The 23,195-nt window shown below is 54.9% G+C and overlaps 1 protein-coding gene across 1 annotated transcript in view; it reads right to left on the reverse strand.

Moving 5' to 3' along the window:
* Positions 1 to 5,987: 5,987 nt before the first annotated feature.
* PKP1 (plakophilin 1) overlaps positions 5,988 to 23,195 on the reverse strand; it is a 47,990-nt gene continuing 30,782 nt past the window's right edge. The window contains exons 4-14 of the mRNA XM_045982049.1: positions 22,495 to 22,639; positions 21,350 to 21,557; positions 20,334 to 20,511; positions 18,963 to 19,077; positions 17,162 to 17,317; positions 16,167 to 16,343; positions 14,752 to 14,905; positions 14,188 to 14,374; positions 13,486 to 13,570; positions 10,337 to 10,443; positions 5,988 to 8,925 (exon numbers count right to left, since the gene is read on the reverse strand). Coding sequence (XP_045838005.1) covers positions 10,369 to 10,443; positions 13,486 to 13,570; positions 14,188 to 14,374; positions 14,752 to 14,905; positions 16,167 to 16,343; positions 17,162 to 17,317; positions 18,963 to 19,077; positions 20,334 to 20,511; positions 21,350 to 21,557; positions 22,495 to 22,639 — 1,480 coding nt within the window. The 3' untranslated portion in view covers positions 5,988 to 8,925; positions 10,337 to 10,368. The remainder of the gene's footprint in view (positions 8,926 to 10,336; positions 10,444 to 13,485; positions 13,571 to 14,187; positions 14,375 to 14,751; positions 14,906 to 16,166; positions 16,344 to 17,161; positions 17,318 to 18,962; positions 19,078 to 20,333; positions 20,512 to 21,349; positions 21,558 to 22,494; positions 22,640 to 23,195) is intronic.

Raw genomic sequence — 23,195 nt, forward strand, 5'->3', positions numbered from 1 at the left:
TCCAAACAGCCCAACAAAACTAAATGAATTGAACAGAGATTTTAGCTGCTGCTCACCACGAAGGGAATTTGAGTTCAGCCAGTTAATTTCCTGTTAAAAAAATTTCATACTCTTCAAAGGAATATAACAAAATTTAGAAGGTATACAATTTATCACTCATAAAGTCCAGGATGCAACCCAAATTTACTAGCAGAATAAGAAATAAGAAACTGTAACCTTTACTTAAAAGAAAAGGCAACAAATGGGACTGATCATAAAAGTGGATAAAGATTTAATTTTTTAATTTTTAAAAAAGATTTATTTGGGTTTTTTTTTGGGGGGAGGGGATGGAAGGAGAGAGAGAGAAAGAATGCCAAGCAAATTCCTCACTGAATGTGGAGCCTGATATGGGGCCCAGTCCCATGATCCCAAGATCACAACATGAGCCAAAATCAAGGTTGAATGCTCAACTGACTGAGACACCCAGGTACCCCAGCAGATGAAGATTTTATTTTATTTTTTATTTGTTACCCCACTCTGATACTGCATTATCTTTTTATCATGGAATCAATTTATTTAATCTTTTCTATCAGACAAAGATTTTAAAGTAAAGATTATAACCTTGCTCAAAGATATAAAGGAAAAAATACTTGTAAATAATGAATAAATAGAAAATTAGTAGAAAATATTCTCAAAGAAATATAGAGTGTTAAATAGCACCAAATAGAAATTCTAGGACTGAAAAATATAGTATGTAAAATAAAAACTCCCTGGATGAACTCAACAGCACATTTACAATGATGGAAAACATTGTCAGTGGACTTGAAGATAGGTCACTAAAAATGAACTAATCTGAAGAACAGAGAATAAAAATAAACAGACAACGATCTGTGGGACAATACATAAAGGCCTACTAATATACAGGTAATTGGGGTCCCACTCTGAGAGGACAGAGAAAATGGAAACATAAAAATAACTGAAGAAATAATGGCTCCAATTTCCCTAAACAAGGTGAAAGATGTAATGCATAGATTCAGTAGGCTTAGCACACCCCAAGCAAGGTATATTCAAAGAAAATCATCCTTAGGCACATTATAGTCAAATCACCAAAAACCACAAAGATAACAGAAAATCTGGAAAGCAAGACCGAGGAAAATGATATGATCTATACAACGAACAGTAACATGTGTGACTGCTAGATTCTCAGCAGACATAGTGGAGGCCAGAAGACAGTGGGACAGCATCTTTATTTGTTTTTTTATTTTTAAAAGATTTTATTTATTTATTTGACACAGAGAGAGAGCACAAGTAGGCAGAGCGGCAGGCAGAGGGAGAGGGAGAAGCAGGCTCTCTGCTGAGCAGGGAGCCCAGTGCGGGCTCTATCCCAGGACCCTGGGATCACGCCCTGAGCCGAAGGCAGCCGCTTAATGGACTGAGCCACTCAGGTGTCCTGGAACAGCATCTTTAAAGTGATGAGAGAAAAAAGACACCAGGATTCTGGGACCATGACCTGAGCCTAAGGCAGACGTCTAACCAAGAGAGCCACCCAGGTGCCCCTTGTCTTATGGTTTAAAAGCTCTCACATCTTTCCTCAAAGATGTCTGCTGTCTGGGCCCAATTATTCTAGACCCTCTTTAAGATGTGGGACACTTGGCATCAATTTGTCCCCTGCTGTGTCCTGGTCACCAATGCTGGGACTAGAAGAAAGTTCCTCCTTAATCATATAGTGGCAAAAACACTGAAGACTCTGCTCTGTGCCCACGTGGTGCCAGGTACTGTCACAGATGCTCCGATCAGCACATGGCTCTGTGTGTGTGTGTGTGTGTGTGTGTGTGTGTGTGTGTGTGTTGTCTAGCCTCTTCTCTGTGCCGGGGATCACTGCCCTCGAGGAGCTCACAGTCCAGTGCAGGAGGAGACGATGGGCTGCTACACTTACCCAGGGTGGGTGTCATGCTATGTTCCAGCAGAGCACTGGGGGGTCGGGGGGAGCACGAGAAGGTATGTGTGGTCCAGTGGGGGAGGCGAGGGCAGTGTAGGAGAGAGGATCTGGCCTGCCATTTGAGACCCGAGCTCTAGACCTGGCTCTGCTACCAGAGCTTCTGTGTGACCCCACCTGGGTCTCCGTTTCCTCACCTGCAAAACCAGGGGGCTGGACTAGACCAGAGACTTTCCAACAGCTCCTCAGAGCCTGGGGTTCTGAGGATCTCCCTCCTGGGAAGATGGGAGTGGGCAGTTGGAGCGCCTTCAAAAAGCCTGCTTTGATCTTACCTGTTGGGGGTTTCAGGCTTCCATGTCGGATGTAATTCACTGAAAGGGTTCTGTGGCTGAAAACTGTGTGAAAATCACCCGACAAGGGGAATCCTGACGTCCCTCCCAACTCTGACAGCCTGAGACTCTGATAAGGGCCAGTTCCTAATGGTGGGTCCCGACTGCTGGATGGTGACGCTGGGGTGTCCCCTGAGTCCCGCTCCCTGCCAGCCCGCCTTCCAGCCCCTGGCTCGGGGGGCTACAGCTCCCCCTCTGCCTAACTGTCCAGCCATCCAGGAGCTCTGGTTTGTTGAGATCAATAGTAAAGGCTCTGACCCAAGGGGGCCCCAAACTCAGGCAGGCCTGAGGTCCCGGGAGGGCCGGCTCTGGGCTGGCAAAAGAAAAACAGATGGCGATTTTGGACAAGAAGTTCTCCTCTCAGAGTCAGAACTGGCCACTTGTCTGCGAAATGGCTTTTGATCAGCTTGGAGGAGCCAGCGAGGTCGCAGGGGGCGGGGGTGGGGTTTGACTGGTAGTCTTATCTCAAGTGCCTTTTTGGAGGACAAGAATTTTTTTACCCAGGTGTTTCTCGAATTAAAAAAAGAAAAAGTGAGCAGTGGGTGTCCAGGGCACACGAGTCTCTGACCCAGGTTACGGAGGCTCAGAGCAGGCACTACGGTCAGAGGATGGTCCTGAGAGGGCAGCCAAGAAGTCAGCCTAACCGCTGACTGCTGCTGTCTAAATGCGGTTACAGTGAACGGGGGAGAAGAGCGGCCACGGCCTCAGACTTGGTTCAAATTCTGAGTCCATCACTTACTACCTGTGTGACCCTGAATAAATAACTAGGCCTCCCTGAACCCAAGTTTCATTATCTGTGAAATGGGAATGGTCAAACCCGCTTCGTGGCATTGCTATGAAGACGAAACGTAATGACATAATTAATACGAGGTTACTCCTCTCTAGGTCTACACCTGTGCCCCACAGCCCAGCTGTCCTCCAGGAAAACTCTGGGCCCTGCAATGCAGGAATGTGAGCTTGGGAGGATCCAGAATGACCCACCAGGGCTCCATTCGGCCTTGGAGAGCTGGTGGAAGCTTCCTTTCTGAGTGAGGTGTAGAGAGCAGGATTTTAACACCTTTGTGTAGAGGGGGTAGGATTACAGCCCAGAGATTTGAGCCTTGATTAATATGGAAATGTTTTTTTAATTCACCAGTCATGAAACTTCTTAATGGTTGACTCATGGGCCTGGAACATTGGGAGCAGGCAGCCCTTTCTTGTATGGAATGTGTCTGCTGATCTGTTGTCTGTGGGGCTCCTCGCCTTTGAGGTGAGGGCAGACACACTACTTGGTGACGTTTGTACTCTGCCGGCGCAGAGACAGGTGTCTGAAGGATGACCAGTGAGGGTAGGGCAGGCCTGCTGGGGTCACGGGGGGCATTTTGGGGGTTCATTGGCCCCATATGCTGACCCACCAAACCAGGTGGCCCCAGACTAGATGATCGTCACTGTGGTTTCTGGTACCTGATCTGCCACAACCCAGAACTTTCTACTCATCAGCACGTCTGCACAGCAACCCACGCTCATTCGACGAGCAGTCTTAGCGTGCCTCAAGGTGGCGTGAGCTTCTGGACCACTGGGCTGAAATGTGCACAGTCCTGCCTTTGTATTGGGGTCTTATCCCGTCCTAAGCCTCCAACAGCTGGGAAGTCTGCCGGGAGTCGATCAGAGTACACGCCTGGGCTGGGACAGAGGGTGCTTATGGTTCAGCCAAGCACTTAACAACATGAGTCTGGGAAAGACAATTTCTCTCTTCATCTACACATTGGAATGTAATACTCAGAGCGCTGCTCGTCTCACTAGAATGAGGCAAAGCTCAAAACAGAAAATGAATACCTTAAGGCTTTGAAAGGTTAATGGGGTGATTTTTTGGCCCCTTAAGTAAAAAGACTATTGTTTTTAACAATTTCTGTTCGTTCTTTCTCTGAGCCTGTCGGGCAACAGAATGACCTGCGTTTTGAGAAGTGAGACACAAGACTGCTTTGTCTCTGGAGTAGCTGGGACTACCGGGGGGATCCGGGCCGTAGGCCAGGCCATCTGCAAAGGGACAGGAGGAAATGACTTCAAGGCTCAGGGACAGAGAGCCGTCCACAGCCTGCCCATGGCGGTCTGGGAGAGTCTTTCTCGAGGACCCTGGGACCCTTCTCTTGGCACCATCTAAGCTTCCAGTTGCTCCTGGTGGCCCCCCAGTTTTGTCCTGCCCTCTGCTCGTGGACCCCAGGGCCCTCCCTTGTTCATAGGCTAGTCGCCTGAGGGGCCAGAAAGGGGCCTGTCACTCTCTTGGCCAGGGATGGCCAGTGCAGGACCTTTGGAGCCCTTTGCCATGCCAACACATTAGATGCGCCCACACCCACATCAAGTGAAACTTCTTTGCTGTTAGTTTTAATTTCCCAGTGATCACACCACATGTGGGAACTTTGGGGGAAGGGAGATGGCTAATCCACGCATTATTTCCAAATGCTTAGAAATCCTAGATATAACCATGATGATGCTGTCAGACCGTATTTTGCGTTGCAGCGTTGTCCCGTGTTGGACTCCCAAGTTCACAACCGTGAAGGTGACATGACAGTAATGGATGAACCTGATGCCCATGAGCTAGGGAAGCCGGACACAGCAAGCGACAGCCTGACTCCATTCATACAGAGCGCCAAACAGGCAAAATGACTGTGCGGTGTTACAAGTCCGGATAGTGGTGACCCTCAGCAAGCGGGGCCCTGAGGGGGACTTCGGGTGCTGGTTTGCAAAGATTCAGAGAGCAGCATGCGTAAGTTGTGTGTTTGTGTGTATGCACTATTGGAAGGAAAGCTTAACCATCTGACATTTCTTGATTTTGAATTTGTAATTGGAGCTCACACTTCAGAGCCAATACATGTTTTTCAGGTCTTAAGACATTTTCCGGGGCCCCAGACTGAGTGTATTAACAATCTAGGCCACAGACAGGCCACCTTCCTCCCCCTGGGCTGAGGTGCAGCCTCTCCTCCCTGGTTGCCCTGACCATTACAGAGCCGAGAGATGGCCCAGAAGGTCAGGGTCATGGCTCTCTAGAGAACCCGTGCCAGGAACCACCCTCCCGAGCTGGGAAGAGCTCCTCTTTAAAGCTCCTCAGCTTTCTCAGCCTTCCCCACCCAGATGGCCCCAACGCTCAGTGATGGCCTAGAGTGCTTATGTCCAGACCACCACTTGGAATTTACCAGCTGTGTCTTAGAAAGTTCCCCCTGTGCGTCTATGGTGTATGGTCTATGGTGCATGGCCCTCTTGTGGCCGGGGCCCACTGCATCCTCTGCTTTTGTGATGCTCCAAGCACCTCATGCGGGACGCAGGTAGGATGTACTTTCAGTAAACTTGGGTTCTTCTAATGCCCTTGAAGTTCCTTTCCCTACAGCTGCTCTGCCTGGTGCATTCATGGGTGGGGTGCCTTTTCCCTCTCCAAGCTCTGTGATATTGGGCATATTCCCTCCCACTGGAGGGAGGGTGCTGGTGTCATGGAGCCCCTGTGGGGCTCAGATGTGCGGACATGGGGCAGGGGCCTTTGCGTGGTGGTCCTCGTCTCCCTCAGGTGGTGCTCAGTCCTAGCCCAGCACAGGCTCAGTGAGAGGAGAGCCTGGAAGGAAGTGAGCAGCTCTTCTTTCCTCAACGGCACCCCCAAATAATCCACTGCTTGAAGAAGTTCAAAGAAATGCCAGCAATTTATTGATTTCCTATATTTCCACAAAAGCAGATACATAGTGCATCACACAGGGAAACTGGGCCTGGCCAGCGCGAGGTCCTTATACAAACATGGGGCAAAGGGAAGGCTGAGCTCTAGGTGGGTTCCAGGATACCTCCAGCATCATCCCCCGGACTTCCCTCTGCCCATCTCCCGCTGCCCAAGCCATCCTCCCAGCCTTCCTCATCCTGGCCATCCCACCTTTCAGCCAGGCTCTGGGGTTGGACAAGAGAGACTATCACTGTCCCCATATCTGGAGAAAACCCTTCACTGCGTCATGAGGGAAAGCATGGGGTCTGCGATGCTGGTCTGGCCGCCCCCCTGGAGGGGCTGCTTGTGGCCAATGACCAGATCTATCTGAAGCACAGGAGATCTGGGGTCAGGGCCGGGACAGGCAGAGACGGAGTGGTCTAGGCCCCTCCTCACTGGCCCCAAATTGGAATGCCTTGCTTGGGGTGTCTGCTCTGCTAGCGTGAGGCCGGTGTGGGCCGAAGATACCGAGCCATCCCTGGGCAAACCCCTCCTCCCTGTCTTTAGGAAACGCATCCTCAGGACTCCCTCAGTGCTGTCTCTTCCAAAGGGACAGCCACGGGCCAGACCCCCAGGTGTCAGGCCAAGCTGGCCAGCCGGAGAAAGCCCGAGAGAGATTACAAAATCAGGTCTGGCCTAACTGTTCATCTTAGCCCGCTGCTCCCCCAGGCAGAGGACTGGGCCCACCTGGTTCGTCACCCCAGCTGGTGACAAATCCAGCTGAGGAGCGGCAGGAAGTGAGGGCAGCGCTAAGGGAAGGGGCACTTCCCTGGGGGCCACTCACCACAGACTCACTGGTCGTGGGCTCTTTCCCTCTCGCCCTGACTGGACAATCCTCTCACACTGGGAGGGGGATCCCCGAAGTCAAGCACCCCATGTGTCCTCCTTCCTCTCTGAGAATGTAAGCTGCACGAGGAAGGGGCTGTGGTGTTTATTCATGGATGTATGCTGAGGGCTTACAACACTGCCTGGCATATCTTGGTGCTCTGTACGTTTTTTTTTGTTTTTTGTTTTTTTTTTTTTTTAAGAAATGACTTCCTCTGAGCCCTGGTTACCAGAGGACTCATCCTAGAACCTACACTCGGGATGGTTTGGTGGGACCATACTCCCATGTGGCCCCTGAGGGAGAGGGAGTCAGGAGGAGGCCTTCCATCATGAGCAAAGAGGGGAGGGCATGGCAGACCCACAGCAGCAGGGCACACTGATTAAACGGCCCATCACCACAGGTCTGGCCACAGTCTGCTACATGTCTTAGCAGGCACATCCTTCGTCCAGAAGGGTACTTTTCGGTTTTGACTGCTGGGGTAAGAAGCGGGGTTGGATGGGGGGTAGAGCGGGGTGAGGAGCAGGGGGCCTGGGAGGCAGGGGAGGAGGAAAGAAGAGTGAGAAGCACCTTTTATTCTTCTAGAGAAGGCTGTGGACCAGGCAGCTAATTCCTAGCTGCCACCAGCAGTATTAGTACGGGAGACGGGGGCAGACGTCAGGAAGCCTTGGGAACCCATGTTCTGCTCTACCCTACAGCGTATACCGAGGCCTGCTGACAGCGAGCTTTCCCACAAGGCAGTCGGGAGGTCCTTCTACTACTACTTCTCTGAAATGCACAAGAGTCTGGGGTCTTGGGGTGGCAGGTGCCCCTGACAAGCTTCTTCTATCACATCCTCTGTGATTTTCCCCAAGACAGAGTGGAGATGGGAAGGCTGGGGTTCAGGGGAAGGTAGGAAGGTAGGATCAGCCTTGGGCTGGGGCTTGTTGGTGCCCTGAAGTGACAGCTTCCTTTCCTGGTCTATCCAAATTTCCATCTTCCAAGTCTCCCGAGACCCAGAACGCTCCCTCTCTTGGGTCTCAGCAGGGAAGTTGGCTCCTGGTTAACTTCCAAACCGCCAACTGTCCCACGGGAGCCTGGCGCAGCTGCCTGTCCAGCCCAGCCTGTCCCCCTCCCCACCAGGAATATGAAGACCTAACAGCCATTCCCCAAATAGCTCTTTGGCTTTGAGCACCATTTTGCCTTCTTTCTCCAGAAACAAACAGATGAAAAGCCCCTGAAGGCAGGGGCTTTGTAGGCTGAGCCCTCTCTGACAGGTACACAGCCCAAGACCATGGCCAGTCCCATCTCTCTGGCTCCTACGCCCCCAGAGCAGACTTCAGATAGCAAAGCAAGCGCGACTGTCCTTGCCCGTCCCCTGGAGCCCCAACCCCGTCCAGCCTTAGGTCCTGTGGCCCTGCGGGAAGGGAGGTGTGATCAGACAACTAAAGTTTCCCATGAGCTACACTGAACTTCAACAGCCCTGCCAGCCTCCCTTCCGGCAAAGCTGCTTCTTAATGGGGTAGGGGGACCCCGGCCCCAGTTACGCTCCCCTTCCACCTCCCCTTGCCCCAGAGATGGTTCCCTTGAGGCTTTCTCATGGACCTGACCCTGGTGCGGGCCCCTTGCCCTGGCATGACACATTTGGGAACTACGGACAGACAGCTCAACCAAGAGCGCAAGTCGTGGAGGAAATGTGGGAGAGTGAGAGTCCTTTTGACCACCTCACGAGTGGCAGAAACAGCTTACTTAGCTCCTTGAAGTTTGTGGTCGTGCTTTTAGGCACTCACGCACAACCATGTGCGTGTGCACCCACACACACACTTACATTATACATATATATATACATACCATTTCTCAGCGAAAGAAGTATTGACATGAAACATAAGCCCCTTTAACTCAAGAAAAGTCCCCCTGCCCACCCCTCCCAACCCCCCTTGCCTGCCATTTCCCCCAAGAAAAAAAAAAATCTAAAAATTTTTCCATCAGCCACAGTTTTGAGGTTTGCTTTCAATTGCAGTGGAACTTTTCCAAAACTGCATTAGGTGGGAAGAATCATCCTTCCAGCAAGGCCCGAGGTCATCTCAGCTGGGTTGTATCATTTCTGGAAAAGAAGAGGTCATCCGGTTAGCATTTCCAGGGAGACACCCCCACACCAGTAGGTCTAGCCAATGCTGCCCCCCTCCTTTCACCCACATCCGCAAGGATATACCCCCAGGCCAGCCAGGGCATTCCCAGTCGCCCTTGACACATTTGTAGGTCGCTCTTGCTAGCCAGAAGTGTGTCGGCTTTGTCCCTCCCCACCACGCCCACCCTGTTGGTCCAGCACCGGGCCCCCGCACAGCGCTGAGGGTCCAGATTTCACTCGCTGAGAATCTATTGATTTTTGTCTTCTCTCTTTTCCCATCCTTATGTTGTTGAAGCTCTTCTGCCGGGAGAAGGTGTCTGACATATTTATTTTCACCTGGACCCCAGTCACAGCCACCTCCCCCACCAGGACCCTCCTCAGGTGTTGGCGTACCAGCACAAAGCCAGGGTGCCGAGAAGCTCCCTTCAGCTCAGGAGGCCCTGTCCTCGCCCCCGGCTCTCTGCAGATGGCTCCACACCAGGGCCATCTCTGGTGACCCTCTAGAGAAGGTTGATGATGTCACCTGCCTCAGAAACTCCTGGGATGATTGTTTAGTAATGCACTTTCCAGAATCATAACTGCTGGGGTTGGGGCCAGAAGTGTGTGTTTTATTTTTTTTTTTTTTTTTTTTTTTTTTTTAAAAGATTTATTTATTTGACAGAGAGAAATCACAAGAGAGGCAGGCAGAGAGAGAGGAAGGGAAGCAGGCTCTCCGCTGAGCAGAGAGCCCGATGCGGGACTCGATCCCAGGACCCCGAGATCATGACCTGAGCTGAAGGCAGCGGCTTAACCCACTGAGCCACCCAGGCGCCCACAGAAGTGTGTGTTTTAGGAAGCACCAGGCGATGCCACTGGAAGCTAAGTCTTGCAGGCCTTTGTCATAGATACTGGTTCTGAGTTTTTGGTCCCTGGAATCAGCAGCTGGAAATAAGCTTATCCACATTAGGCATGTGCAGACTGGAAAGTGAATTATGAAAAGGATAAGAAAGTGAGCTGTAGGTGTGCAAACCCAGAATGATATATTGTATCACTGCAGGGCGGGGGGCATTCATACCATATCCACGTGATGGGCACCACCTAGGTTGTGCAGTGCGTAACCTACACAGCCATACCTAGAAGTTCTGCCCAGACCTCTGGCCTGCTGATGCTATCAGGACATTGCATATCCCTAATGTCCTGTAGTGGGACAGCCCACGGCACCCTGGCCTAGTAGCCTATACAGCTGTCATCACAGGCCTTATGCCGGCCACAGTTAGGCTATCTGACAGATCGAAGGATTCTTCTGTGCCCCTGTGGAGCACAGGCCTGGCCTCTTCCTCTGAGGATCCCTCTGAGGCTGCTGCAGGTGTCTTGGATGTGCCTCTGCCCTGGGGGAGCCGATCCTTACCTGCGATCTGTACTTGCTGGAGCAGCCCCTTCTTAGAATCGGGAAGTGAAGTTCCTGAAGCTGTTGGGCCCGGCTAAGCTTCCCAGCATGTTCCTATCCAAGCCTTGCTGCAGGGGAAAGAAACAGCGACTGCGTCAAACACTCTAGGATGAGAGTGTGTGACTTCCATGGGCCAGACACTGCCCTCCCAGAGTGTCCTTGACCTTGAGCCAGACACTGCCTTCCCAGAGTGTCCTTGACCTTGAGCCAGACACTGGCCTCCCAGAGTGTCCTTGACCTTGAGCCAGACACTGGCCTCCCAGAGTGTCCTTGGCCTTGAGCAAGACACTGCCCTCCCAGAGTGTCCTTGGCCTTGAGCCAGAGCCCTCTGGATTCATTAGTTATGTGTGTCAGGGCTAAACCTGGCCTGATTAAATGTGCAGCCAAACATAAGGCCATTGACACCCATGGGTCAGTAAAGTGTCTCGGTGTCTGGGCTCCCACTAGCGCTTCTGAATTTCCTAGGCAGATCCGCAGAAATCTGAATTAAGGCATAGGATTTAAGCTCCTTTCATTACTCTATACACAAAAGGATAACCAAAATCAGATTAGAAAAGCTGTTTGTTTTTCCTCCTTCTGACTGTCCCTGTTCTTTTTTTTTTTTCCCCCAAGTCTTGACCAGAGCTCTCGGCAACGAGGACACGCCCACCAGAGAGGTGTCTGGTGCTCGTAGCGAGGAGCCGCCGCGCCGTGGGCTCAGTTTACCTGTCTGCTCTCCCACCTGCAGCCCCACTAGTCCCTGAGCTCCTGCTGGGGAGTGACGGAATCTTGTTTCTGTTATGTCTCCCGGCATACTGCAGGTGCTCAATAAATGCTTTAGAGTGAATGGGAACAGTAGACGGGGCCCAGAGGCCCTTGAGAAGGGCTCTGAGAGTCTGTCAGCTCTCACTGGCCTGTGGGAACATGAGGGATCCAGACACCAGGTGGTTCAAAGCCTGAGGTCTACTTGGTCTGGACCCGAATCATATGACGTTGGTTTTTCCACCGCAGATCGGCTTGCTCGTTCCTGTTGAGCTTGGCTGGATTTGGTGGAAAGAGCCCAGGAGTGAGAATTCCTGGGTCCCAGCCCTGCTGCTGCCCTGACTCACAGCATCAAGGCAAACTCCCATTCTATGAGGTGCAACCAAGCCCCATGCTTGGCCTCACTGTGGTTGCAAGGACCCAGGGGGTGGTGCAAGTGCAGGAGCTCTGGGGACAGAAACACAACCCTTGTCACGTCCAAGCTGCTGTAAAGCATGGCTAGAGGGAGCCACGGGGACTGGATGATGAGGCTGATTCCTACTGATGCTGAACACAAGCATGCTGGCAAGGGGACTTTCTGGGTGCCTTAGGGTGGGTGTCGTGTCAGTATTTCTGGGTGAGCTGAACTTTCTGGACCACTATGGAATAGCTTGAGGAAGTTCTCACCCAGTCTCTTTACCTACCTCCCTTCTATGGAGTCTCCCCAGCAGCTGCCATATGGCCAAGCCTGCCCACACTGTGGTGTTGCTGGGAAAGAGCACTGATTGTCCAACGGAGGACATGGACCACTACTGGCCGTGGCCTTCAGACTTCCGCAGTCGACCTTGACCACCTGGTCCTTCCTGTCTCCCTGCCTTGCTGGAGGAAGGGTTAGTTCCTCCCTCTGCCCCAGGGCAGGTGTCTTCCCATCTCCTCTCCTACCTGATCAGGCCATTCCTGACCCTCTGTGGCCTCTCTGTTCTGTGGTCTCCCTCATCCTCCTGCCCCTTCACTGTCTCCTGCTCTGCCCATTCCTCATCTCATGACAGAGATGCTTGGGTCCCCTCTGTCATTAACAGGGGTCTTTTACCCATGCCCTTGTCTCTCCCCTTTCTGGGCCACTCAGGTGAGCGGTTCTCCCCTCTGCCCCCTCCATCTCTCCCCATCCCCATCCCTCCTTGCCATGGCAGGGGCCCCAAGGGCTCTCCCTGCTTTGCCAGCAGTGCTCTTACCGTGGCCTAGGACTTCTGATCACCACATCCAGGGGCCTCCCTGGTTTCCATCCTCCCAGCTGCCTCGGTAGTCCTGGGAACTGCCGCCCACCTGCTCCCGCTCCTGGGCTTTCTCCTCCCTCACGAGCTGCAGCCCCCTCCTGGCCAGATGGTACAGCTCCTCCTGGCTCCCAGGCCCTTCACTATCATTGTCCCCTCGGTGAGGGTCTTCTCCAAGCTTCTGCCCTTATTCTCCAAGGCTCACCCATGCACCTGTGCCCCATGATGGTCCTGCCTGCTCTTGGGGCTTCCACCTGCCCTGTGCTCCTGTCTGGTGGGAGCCTGGCCTCTCTCCTCGGGTCCCACCCCTGCACCCCAATCCAATCCCCTCAGACTTGACCTCTTAAAATTGGAACTGCTCTCTCTCTCCCCACAAAGGTTACTTGGCCTCTCCCAACCGATCTCTTTCTGCTCATGTGACCACAGGCTCTCTAGGCTTGCACTCAAACACGGTCAGTCTGGCCAGTCTGTCTCTTCTGCGTCCTGTCCTTGTTCTGGCCTCACCACTGTCGACATCTCTGTCTAAAGAATGGGGGCCACAGGAGTGGGAGAGGCCAGTGTGGAGAGGTTTGGTGAACTAAGACCTGGGGTAGGACTTTGTGTTTGACGAGGTTGGGAGGCGTTGAGAACAGAGAGGAGCGAGGGTCACCACTGGACAAATACAGCTGCCCCAGCATCTCTCGGTTCCCTCTGCCCTGCCCCTGGCAATGAGGGAGCCTTCCAAGTGTTGCTTTAATTGTGACACTTTCTACCTAAAATCCTCAATGGCTCCCCAGTGCCAAGGGCAAACTCTCACAGAGATTCAAGGGGTTTGTAATCAGCTCAAACCTACCTCCGCAGCCACAGAGCACATCACATTTCCTCGATTCCCTCTGCCCTCCCGGCACTAGGCATCCTCCCAGAATTCTAGCCTAGAGGTTTGTTCAGAGTGTGATCAAGTTCATCATCACGCACGTTGGTCTCTCAGTTCCGACTCTCTCTGTCTGGGGTACAGCTCCATCTCCCCCATGGGGTGGGGTGGGCCATTCTGCCTCTCTCCATCCCCCACTCCGAATCAATTCCGTGCAGGGGAAGTGCAGGAGAGCCTCCCGGGGAGGGGTCAACAGTGGTGGCCCTTACCTGTCTGAGGACTCCTTGCAGTTCCTTGCTGGACCACATGTCAGACAGGAGGAGGCGGGCAGCTTCTGCAGCCTTGGGTGAGGCACTGGGCAGGCAGGAAGTTCATTTGTGGGGTGAGACTCAGGGAGGCATGAGAACGAGCCCCCTCCTCCCTCCTCCCCTCCCCTTCAGGTCTTAGAGATGAGGGGAGGCCCCAAGGGTGCATGAGAAAGGAGCCCCATCAGGCTGGTCGCTCTGTGCAGTGGGCATGACCCCACGGCCCTGCCCACTTAGAGGTGTCCTAGGATTCTCCTTGCGGGCTGTAAGGGGGAAGGTCCCCCAGCCCTTGTCCTGGGAGGAGAAAGTCCCCTGGAGCAGAATAAAGTTGCCCCATGTGGGGTCTGCTGCTCCATGCCTCCTGCTGACGCTCTAAGGACCCAGTGTCCCCTGGTGACCCGCAGTGGAGAAAGCACTGCCTCTGTCCCCTTTGTGCAGCCCCAGGGCCTGCCTGCTGGACTCAGCCCCATAGTGCTCCTGGCTTCTGGAACTTCTCTGCACCCAAGCTTCCCCTGCCCTGGCTCTCCTGTCCGTACTAGCGACTGCTTCCGCCTCGCCTCTGAGACTTCGCAGGGAGTCGCGGGACGGCCTGCTCTGCCTGGGGCGGGGGTGGGGGTGAGGGAGTGTGGGGGGGCTGGGGAGGAGACCGCCCGCTGCCCTGCCCACCTGCTACGGCACAGGTTGATGACGTTGTTGACCATGCTGCTGGTGAAGTACTGCTTGGCCATCTGCGGCTGGGACGCCATCAGGTTCCTCACGGTGTAGCAGGCCGAGGACAGGATGTCTTCCGAGTTGCTGGTGTTCCCAGTGTGACTGGTGAGGAGCCTGGTCACCTCTGGGAATACTTGGTTCCCTGAAAGAGAAAGCAGTGGAAGGCACGGGCTCAGATGACTGAGGGAGAGAGGAGCTGAGGGGCTCCCTCCTGGGGTCAGAGTCCCTGCTGCCCTCAACCAGGTTCTTAGACAGGTGACCCCTCAAGGCTCCATTCTAGCTCCAAGTCAGGGCTTGAGACCCAGATGGGACCTCGGCACACCTGCACCCCCTACCCCCATCTCCAGGGGACCCGCCCCTTCCTACCTCCAAGCCCCTCGTGGGCCAGCTTCCCCTCTTGGAATGCGAGGGAAAATTTAGAGGGGGACCTTCCAGCAGGCTCTGGAAAGCGGGGTTCTGCCAAGTCCTAGCTGGTGGCCCGGGGGAGAGGGCTGACCAGATGCTGTGGAGGGCGCTTACCCATCGCGCGGTGCAGCACGGGGTGGCGGGACATGTTGCTCAGGAGGGAGGCTCCGGACCTCACCACGTCAGAGTTGCCGGATTGCAGGAGGCGAGCGATTTGGGGCAGGCCCTTTTCCTTGAGCCCAATCAACTGGCTCATGCCGCTGGACATCTGAGGAAGAAGGGCCGAGTGAGGACCTAGCCTGTGGCTTCCCAGGCACGTGGTGGAAGCAAGCCAGGTAATCCCAAATGAAGAAACCCCAGATTCTTTCCTCTTTCATGTTGGAAGCGCGGACAAAGAGAGACACAAATTTGCTCATGCGCCGGCAACGGACAGAGCACCCACGCGGAAATGCACCCCGACCTCTCCTGACCTTGAGCTCTACTCCCAGATCAGCGTGGAGCCCAGATGGGTGATGAGAGGGTAGTCTCAGACCCCTCACTCCCAGGGGCCCTGAATCGGCTCCCAGTCCAACAGAAGGGTCAGATACCCCTGCTCAGCTGTGGGTCTCAGCTCTGCCTTCCTGACACGTCCCTTCTAGGTCTGCTCAGGTGAAACCTCACGGTCAGTGATATTTGTCAATTAAAGAAGCATCAACCACCTCCCAACTTCCCTACCTTTTGGGAAACCAACACATATTTGTTGTGGCCTAGGACAAAGATGGGTAGGAGAGGGTCCGTGCCCACGTGGAGATACCATCCAGGGCCCCCTAGAAGTAGGCCAGCTCTAGCAACAAAGCCATCCTGGCTGTAATCTGGTCCTGGCTGGTCTGGAGTTCTTGAAGACCCCCAGCCCCATCCTTTCATAGTCAAGAAAGTTCCTTCCTTACCTCAGTTCACCCTGGTCCTGCTTCCAACTGATTGTCTTTTGTCCTAAGTAAAGATGAGGGATTGTTGGCTGCCTCCCCATCTAAATGCTTGTTGATTGCAACAGGCCTCCTATGGCTCACAGCCATTCTGTCGTGTCCTCCAAACTATATTTGGTTTCAAAATCTCTGCTGATCCTGCTGCATTTTCCTCTAGATCTGTCCATGCTCCAAACCCTCTATTTTTCCCTCTGCCAGTTCAACACCCAGGAGACACTTCCCGCCACAAACATACCCTTCATCCCTGTCCCCCACCCCAGACAGGGTCAGCGTGGGGCAGGAATCACAACGCTAAGGGGGCTCTGTGGGTACAGACAGAATCCTGCAGGGCTGGGTTTGCCTTGCCACTGCCTGGGAGTTCCCAGAGGGCGGGGCTATTTCTCCTCCCTCGTTGCTCCCCCATATCACGTAGGACATCGCCTCTATTCATGCCTGCAGAACCAAGCTCTGGAAGCCACAGGTGTTTGCTAGGACTCAGACCGTGGACATGCTCATGGGAGAACAGGGAAGGGAGCGGAGGCTGGCCTGAGTTGGAGGAATGGGGGTGGGGTGGGGGCCGCTCCTCACCAGCCCCTTGCTGGCAGTCAGGTTCTGCAGGGCCCCCGCGCAAGCCTCCAAGGTGGCATCTTTCTTGCTCTTGCCCATGAGGTTCAGGTAGGTGCGGATGGCATCCGAATGGTACAGCCAGCTGCTGCCCTTGGGGTTGGTCTCTTCCTCCGGAAGGGGGCAGTCGTAGTTGTTGTTCTGAGGACAAAGGGCTGGTCAGCAGGGAGCCTTGGGAAGGAAGCAAACCCAAGCCTTCTGTGTGCCCCCCAGCTCCAGGGTCCTGGGTCCTGATAGGAGGGACCTGGGAAGCACCTGCCTGGTGTCCTTTTCTCACTACGGCAGCTCCGCAGAAGTGAGTGAGGACAGGGGATCCGCTCCTTTGGGCGGTCTCCGAGGGAGGCAGAGAACAATCTTGGGATCCCGGGGAGTGTGCTGCTGGCCAGCCTCTGCCCAAACCTTCTTTTGGGTCTCACACCATGATCCTTCCTCCCCTCCCAGAGTCAGACTCCGAGCTGGACCCACCCTGGGCCAGCAGGTGTGGCCCAGAGCCCAGCTTCCACAGTTGTAACCAGTGGGGGAAGACTGACCCTCCAAAGCACCCTCCTGCTTCTGGGGGACCTGGGAGGCCTGGGAGCTGGTGGGAACCAGACCAGAGAGGGCTTAGAGTCCTGGCTCCCCCAAACCTTCCAGGGTAACGGACAAGATGGGGCCGAGTTTATCAATCACAGGTAAGAGAGGATAAGCTCTGCCAATGGAGGGCGGGAGCTTTTCACCTCCAGGTGGTCTGAGCTCTTACAGTCTCAAGTACACAGATCCCCTCTGTAGGCCAGACGAATGCCCTCCACTCAGCTCCCAGAGCGCGACACCAGCCCGAGACCAGGGCTTCGGCCTGGGCTTGGTCCCTCTTGCTGGTTTCAGGCTTGGGGAGGGACAGAGAGGAAAGCAGGCGTAGGGCAGCTGAGCCCAGCGGGCTGCCTGGTGGGAGCAGGCGTGACTCTGTCATCACCGTCACTCACCATTGTCTTGTCGCTCTTGTTGCTGAAGCAGCCCGTGGAGGACTTCTCGGTGTAGGCGTTGCGCGCGTTGTACTCCAGCTGGCGGTAGCGGGTGGGCACCTCGGCGTCCAGGCGGTAGGACAGGTTGTGTAGGATACACATGCAGTTCTCCACCGACTGGGGGCCAAGCAGAAGCGTGGCACCTGAGCCCGGGCCTCCCCAACACCCCGATGGCATCCTGGGCTCCCCCGCTGCCCTTGCTCACGCGAGAGAGGCAGCCCCTCAGCGGCTCCAGGACTGAGGAACGCAGGCCCACGTGAAAATCCCCCCCTTCCCGTCACGCTCCCCGGGGCCTGGACTCGAACCCAGGTCTGTCGCTTCCCAGCTGCGTGAACTGGGAGGGGCTTGCTTTACCGTTTGGGTCCCGGTTTTCTCAGTCGTAAAATGGGACTGAAGTCACCTGCTTCACAGGGCTTCTGGGAAGGCCTGCCCGGAAGCGCCTGTCACAGGGCCCTGCACACAGCAGAACATGACAGAGAGCGGCCACCGCTTCTGTGTGACAGCCACGGTACTGGTGGTCGGGCTGGACTACTGAAGCACACACCTCTGTTCTGGCGCATTCTCCCTCGGGAGCCGCTGGACATATCCAGGTTCCAAAGGCCTACGACTGCCCCGTGTTGTGGCTGGCTCGTCCTCAGCTTCCAACAGCAGAGGTGCTGACCCATCCCAAGTCCACACAGGCAGTGAGACCCGGGACCTGGGACTTGGCCGTGGCAGCTTCTCCTAGGCCTGTGCCTTTGTCCTCAGTGGACGGGCTGGGTTTGGGCCAGCAGACTGACCGTCCAACGGCGGCCCTGCTAGGGTTTGAGGGACTCCGGGTCGCTGGGTCTGGGTCACACAGGTAGAGGGGATGCTGCATCCGCAGCAGAAGAAAACAGGATGAGCCCTGGGAGCTGGCTGAGCCTCCGCGGCACCATCTCTCTCCTGAGGCCCTGTTGTCACTTCCAGGGGAGGAGCGGGCCGCTGGGAAACCGGACGCCGGACCCAGAGCCCATGGCACTCAGACAGTCCCCCGGTCGCCTGGGGACTGTGGGAACTCACTATTCTCCCCAGTTGCTGTCCCGCCGTGATGGAAACATCCAGCCTTCAGTTCCTCTTTCCTCCGTGATTTTTCCCGTCTGTGTGTGCTAGTGTGTCCCAAAGCTCAAAGGGGACAGGAGGGTGGCTTGGCCAGTGGCCTCACGGGGGGGCAGTGGGAAACCAGTGTAGCAGAGGGGGCCTTGGTGCAGAAAGGACCCCCGGGGCATCAGTGGGGCTCCCCGGGGCCGCCGGTGGGGCTTGGCATTGGTGACAGCGACTGCTCGCGGAGCGCTCTGCCGGCCACAGGCCCACTTTGAGTCTTGCTTAGGAACTCACTGAGCCTTCAACCAAGCCAGGAGGCAGACAGGTTATGATCATCTCCATTGGAGTAAAGTGCACACTGAGGAACAGAGATGTCACGAAGTGTCCGCGTTCACACAGCCTCTAATTGAGGGACAGGGGAGCTGCCCTGTAACCACTGTCCCTGGAAAGCAGAGCACTCTGCTGCCAGTCGTCCCCTTTACCAGCCCGTCTCTGGGCCTCTGTCCTGTCATTGGACCATGCCTTAAAGGCCACCTCAAGGGCAGACCTGCCTCGTGGAGCCTGGGAGAGAAAAATGCCAGGACCTAGAGCCCAAGGAGCTGCCTTCACTGATTCTGGGGAGGCCCTGGGCCTTGGAGCGCTAGACCGAGAGGAGGACTGGGGTCTAGGGCCGGAGTGGGTGCTGCCTGGGTGCGCTCACCTTGTCATCACAGCGGCTGGCGGCCACGCAGTTCTGGACATAGGCCATGAGGGAATCAATGAGCCCCGTGTAGTTTCGCATGGTCTGGCGGCCTGCATCGGCAGAGCTCAGGTTCCTGTGGGAGAGAGCCGAGAGGGGGTGAGGAGGCAGGGGAAGAGGGGTGGGGGTGGAGAGTGGTTGGGGGGCACGCAGGGAGGAGAGCAGGTGGCAGAAGTGGGGCCGAGGGTATGAGGATGAGGTTGGAGGTTTGGTAGGACGAGAGCAGGGCAAAAGGCACGAGGAAGAAGTAAGGAAAGACCATTCAGGCAATTCCGTCCCATCGTGGCTGAGGTTGGACTGGCTCTCATCTGAACTGAGCTCTTTCCACCCCTCCTTCTGCCCACCTGGGCCCCCGGCCTGTAACTTTTATGACCGTCGAGGGCTCTAATGCAGCTAGCAGCCCAAGACGCATGCGCTACCATTAGCGGGCACCTGTTGAATGGGGGCCGGAAGCTTCGCCTGCCCAGTTTCTCTGTGGGGCCAGGGGCTGGATCTGGGAAAGGAGCTGAGAGGTACTTGGCTGGGGCCACATGCCCCCTCCCTGTGGAAGCTGTGTTCTGCCCCAGCAGCAGGCTCCTTCCGGGCCTGTTTGCCTGGTGCTGGCCGAGTGTGGTTCCTGTTGCCACCAACAGCCCTGCAGCTCCATCAGGTCCCTAACACCTCAGCTTTGCTCACTGGAGGCCACTGCTGGAGGCTGATAGGGAGGAGCCCAAGCTGAGACACCCGCACCCCTCACTCGGCAGCATCCAGGAGTTGGAGAAGACAAACGCCATCAGAGCAGGGCATGATCCTAAAAGGAGGTCCGTTCCACTGCCTCCATACCAGCGCCCACAACGCAGCTTGTAACTGCACTCCTGGAATGAGCACACCCACATCCCTCCTCCCTGCCAGCGGGGGAAGCAGGAGACTCTGGGCAGAGCCGTGCCCTCTTCATGCCAATGAATGTGGCCATTGGTGTCAGCACCATGGCTGGGAAGAGACTCATTAGGAGCCTATCAGCCACCTTTTGTTTAAAAAAAGAACACTCTTCAAGATAGTACCAGAAATGCATTTTTGGGAAATGGAGGAGAGGGAAATGGTTGAAGCAGTTTGGGTATTCAGATCTGGCACTTCCATCTTAGATTTCTAACGAAGTCATTTGTGGTCCCTTAAAGGAGGTCATGGAATCAGGATCGCTGGGGCTCCGTTTCTTGGAGTCTGCCCGTGAAGACCAGTGCCAGGCAGACTGCATTCTGTATTCTCATCCCTGGCTGAGTCCTGTCTGAGATGGGGCTGCCTGGGCAAAGCCCAGGGCTGGGGCCAAAAGACTCCACGGGCATACTCTTCTCTCACCTCAAGCAGCCCGTGGCATTGAAGAAGACTTCAGGGTCCACCATTTCCCGGCTCATGTTGCTGTTGCCATCACACCAGCCGGAGAAGGGAATGATGACCCGGTCGGCCAGCACGGGCAGGGCATCGGCGATGAGCTCCTCCTTCAGCTCGTCAGTGGAGGACAGGTTCCAGAGCAGCCCTAGAGGTTGGGGACAGTCAACTCAACACATGCCAGGCCAAGGAAGACCCCAGGCAACAGGGGACCACCCCCCAGCCTCCAGCCTGCTTTGGCAAATGAATCCTACTGACAGGTCACCTTCCAAGTAGGCCTGGTTTATTTCACTTAGTGTCTGATTGTTTCCTGAGCCCACTTCCCAGCGTCTCTACAAGACTGCAGGTTCTGTAAGAACAGCGAGCATCTAGAGTTCTTTATCTAGGTCAAAATTCTGAATAGGGAAGGTGATCAGAAACATTGAATTGATTGGTAAAAGACATTGTTTTTTGATATAAATGTTAGCTTTTAAAGTCTTCTAATGTTTTCTATCTTCTACCTAAAAGTTATTCCAGAAATACTGATATTGGTTACTCTGTGCCTGGTCTCATCTTCCCCGTCCAGTCTGAGGGTTTCATAGTTCCTTCTGTCTCTTGTGCCCCTGGCCCGAGTGCTTAGTGTATTGTTTGGACACAGGAAGGTGGTTAAGAACTATCAGTTTCTGCTTTCATCGACTTCCCTTCCTCCGCTTCACCTGCAGATCCCAGCCTCTGCTGAACAAGGGTCCTGCCTGGACACCAGCCTTCCATGATTTGCATTCTATCATCAGAAAGACCTTGACCCCTTGTGGGTATGCACCATCTGGACATCACTAATCTGGCCAAGGCCAGTACCATGGAGGCTCCCAAGACCTTAGCCTGAGGTCAAGTCTGCATGGCTGTGCTCTGAGCCAGCCTGGAGGGGCTGCCCCACACCCCATCTTGGGGCTGCAGCCAGCAGTCCTGCTGCCCCCAACCCCAAGCTCTCCACAGCAGGGGCTCCCTACCGGTCAGTTGTTTCTGGATCTCAGTGCTCCCGGTTCTCCTCAGGAGGCTGACAGCCTCTCGGATCCCATTCTGCCTCCGGGTCTCCAGCTTGTTGGTGACGCTTCGGAACACCAGGTTACGCAGGGCCCCGGCCGCAGCCTGCTGGACGTTCTGGTTGGGGCTCCGGAGGAGGTCCACCAGCTTGCAGATGCCTCCCAGCTGATAGACCTGTCAGGATAAGGGGGCCGTCTTGCCTGGTCAGGGAGGTGAGGCTGATCTCATGGTTCTGCTCAAGGTGAGTCTTCTCAGACCCCAAATCTACTGTCAGTTCAGAAATAATTCAAGCCAACCAACATGAATGAGTAGGTTGGAATCATAGCCACACGCCAGACCAGGAGCCAAGATGGATTCAGAGGCGAGCTCCCCCACCTCCTCGCCAGGAGACCCTCGGGAAGGCACCCCTCTGCTCTGAGTCCCACTTTCCTCCTCTGAAATACTGCGGTGAGGACCAGAGGAGGAGACGGATATAAATATACTTCAAAATCCTAAACCAGGACAGACCTAAGGGAGACCCTCCCGGGGGAGCTCTTTTTCCTCTGGCAGGAATTTGGATGCGGATGGATCATGGAATTTCTGGAAAACCCGTTTGTTTAGGGCACTAAACCCTTGTGCTGAGCTGCAGAGCCCCAGAGGCGTCCTTCCCACCAGCGAGGCTCCGAGGCTCCGGAGGCATGAACAAGCCCTGTTTCCCCACCCTCGATGCCTGGTGAGAAAGAGGATCAAGCTATGGAGAGAGGGAGAGAGATGGAGACAGAGAAGCAGAGAGGCAGAGACAGACAGACAGACGGTGGGGAGGGGAGTTGAAGGGTAGAAAGCAGTCACGTTTCCTAGTGGCATCTGAGAAAGGGCATGTCTGTTGAACCCATGACTGTTTCTTGCATGTGACCAGTAGGAGAGACACGCCTGACTAATGTCCACTCAGTAGAGGGTTAAGATGCCCAGCTGTGATCTTAGGCAATGCCAAGCACACTCCTCGCCCCAGACGGCCAGGCGGGGTGAGAAGGAGCCAGTGCAAATGCCCCCACCCATCTCTAAATGGGGTCAGGCTGACAAGCCCAGTCCCTGCCCAGGCCTCCCAGGGGAAGGAAGGTGTGCAGCCAGCTACCTGTTGTTTGGCGGATTCATCCTGGAAACAGGTGTGCTGGATGTAATAGGCCCCGATAGCCTGGTACTTCTCATCCTGGGAGCTCAGGTACTGCACAGCCTTGGGGATGGTCAGCCCACTGCACTCAATATCCTCGCTGCAGATCCTGTGGGCAATGGGCAGTGGGGTGGGCTCCAGGGTAGACTGGGAGCCCCGGCTCAGGGGCTCAGAAATTCCCCCGTTTGTCCAAGCTGCCACAGCCTGTCCATCCACCCACCCACTCACCCCTTCGTCCGTCCATCCATCCATCCATCTACCCACATATCCATCTTCCCATCCATCCATCCATCCACCCATCCATCCTCCCATCCATCCATCCATCCATCCATCCATCCATCCATCCTCCCATCCATCCGTCCACCTATCCATCCTCTCATCCATCCATCCACCCATCCATCCATCCATCCATCCATCCATCCACCCACCCATCCACCCACCCATCCATCCATCTATCCATCCATCCATCCATCCTCCCATCCATCATCCATCCATCATCCATCCATCCATCCACTCATCCATCCATCCATCCATCCTCCATTTTCCCACTCTCTCTATCCAACCATCAATGCCTCCATCTCTCCCAAAGTCCAGCTAATCTTCTTACATAACAATTCTCACATCTGCTCCTTCTTCCCACCCTCACAGCCACTGCCTTCCTTCTG

The sequence above is a fragment of the Meles meles genome, chromosome 17 (genome assembly GCF_922984935.1).
Source record: "Meles meles chromosome 17, mMelMel3.1 paternal haplotype, whole genome shotgun sequence".
Taxonomy (NCBI): Eukaryota; Metazoa; Chordata; class Mammalia; order Carnivora; family Mustelidae; genus Meles; species Meles meles.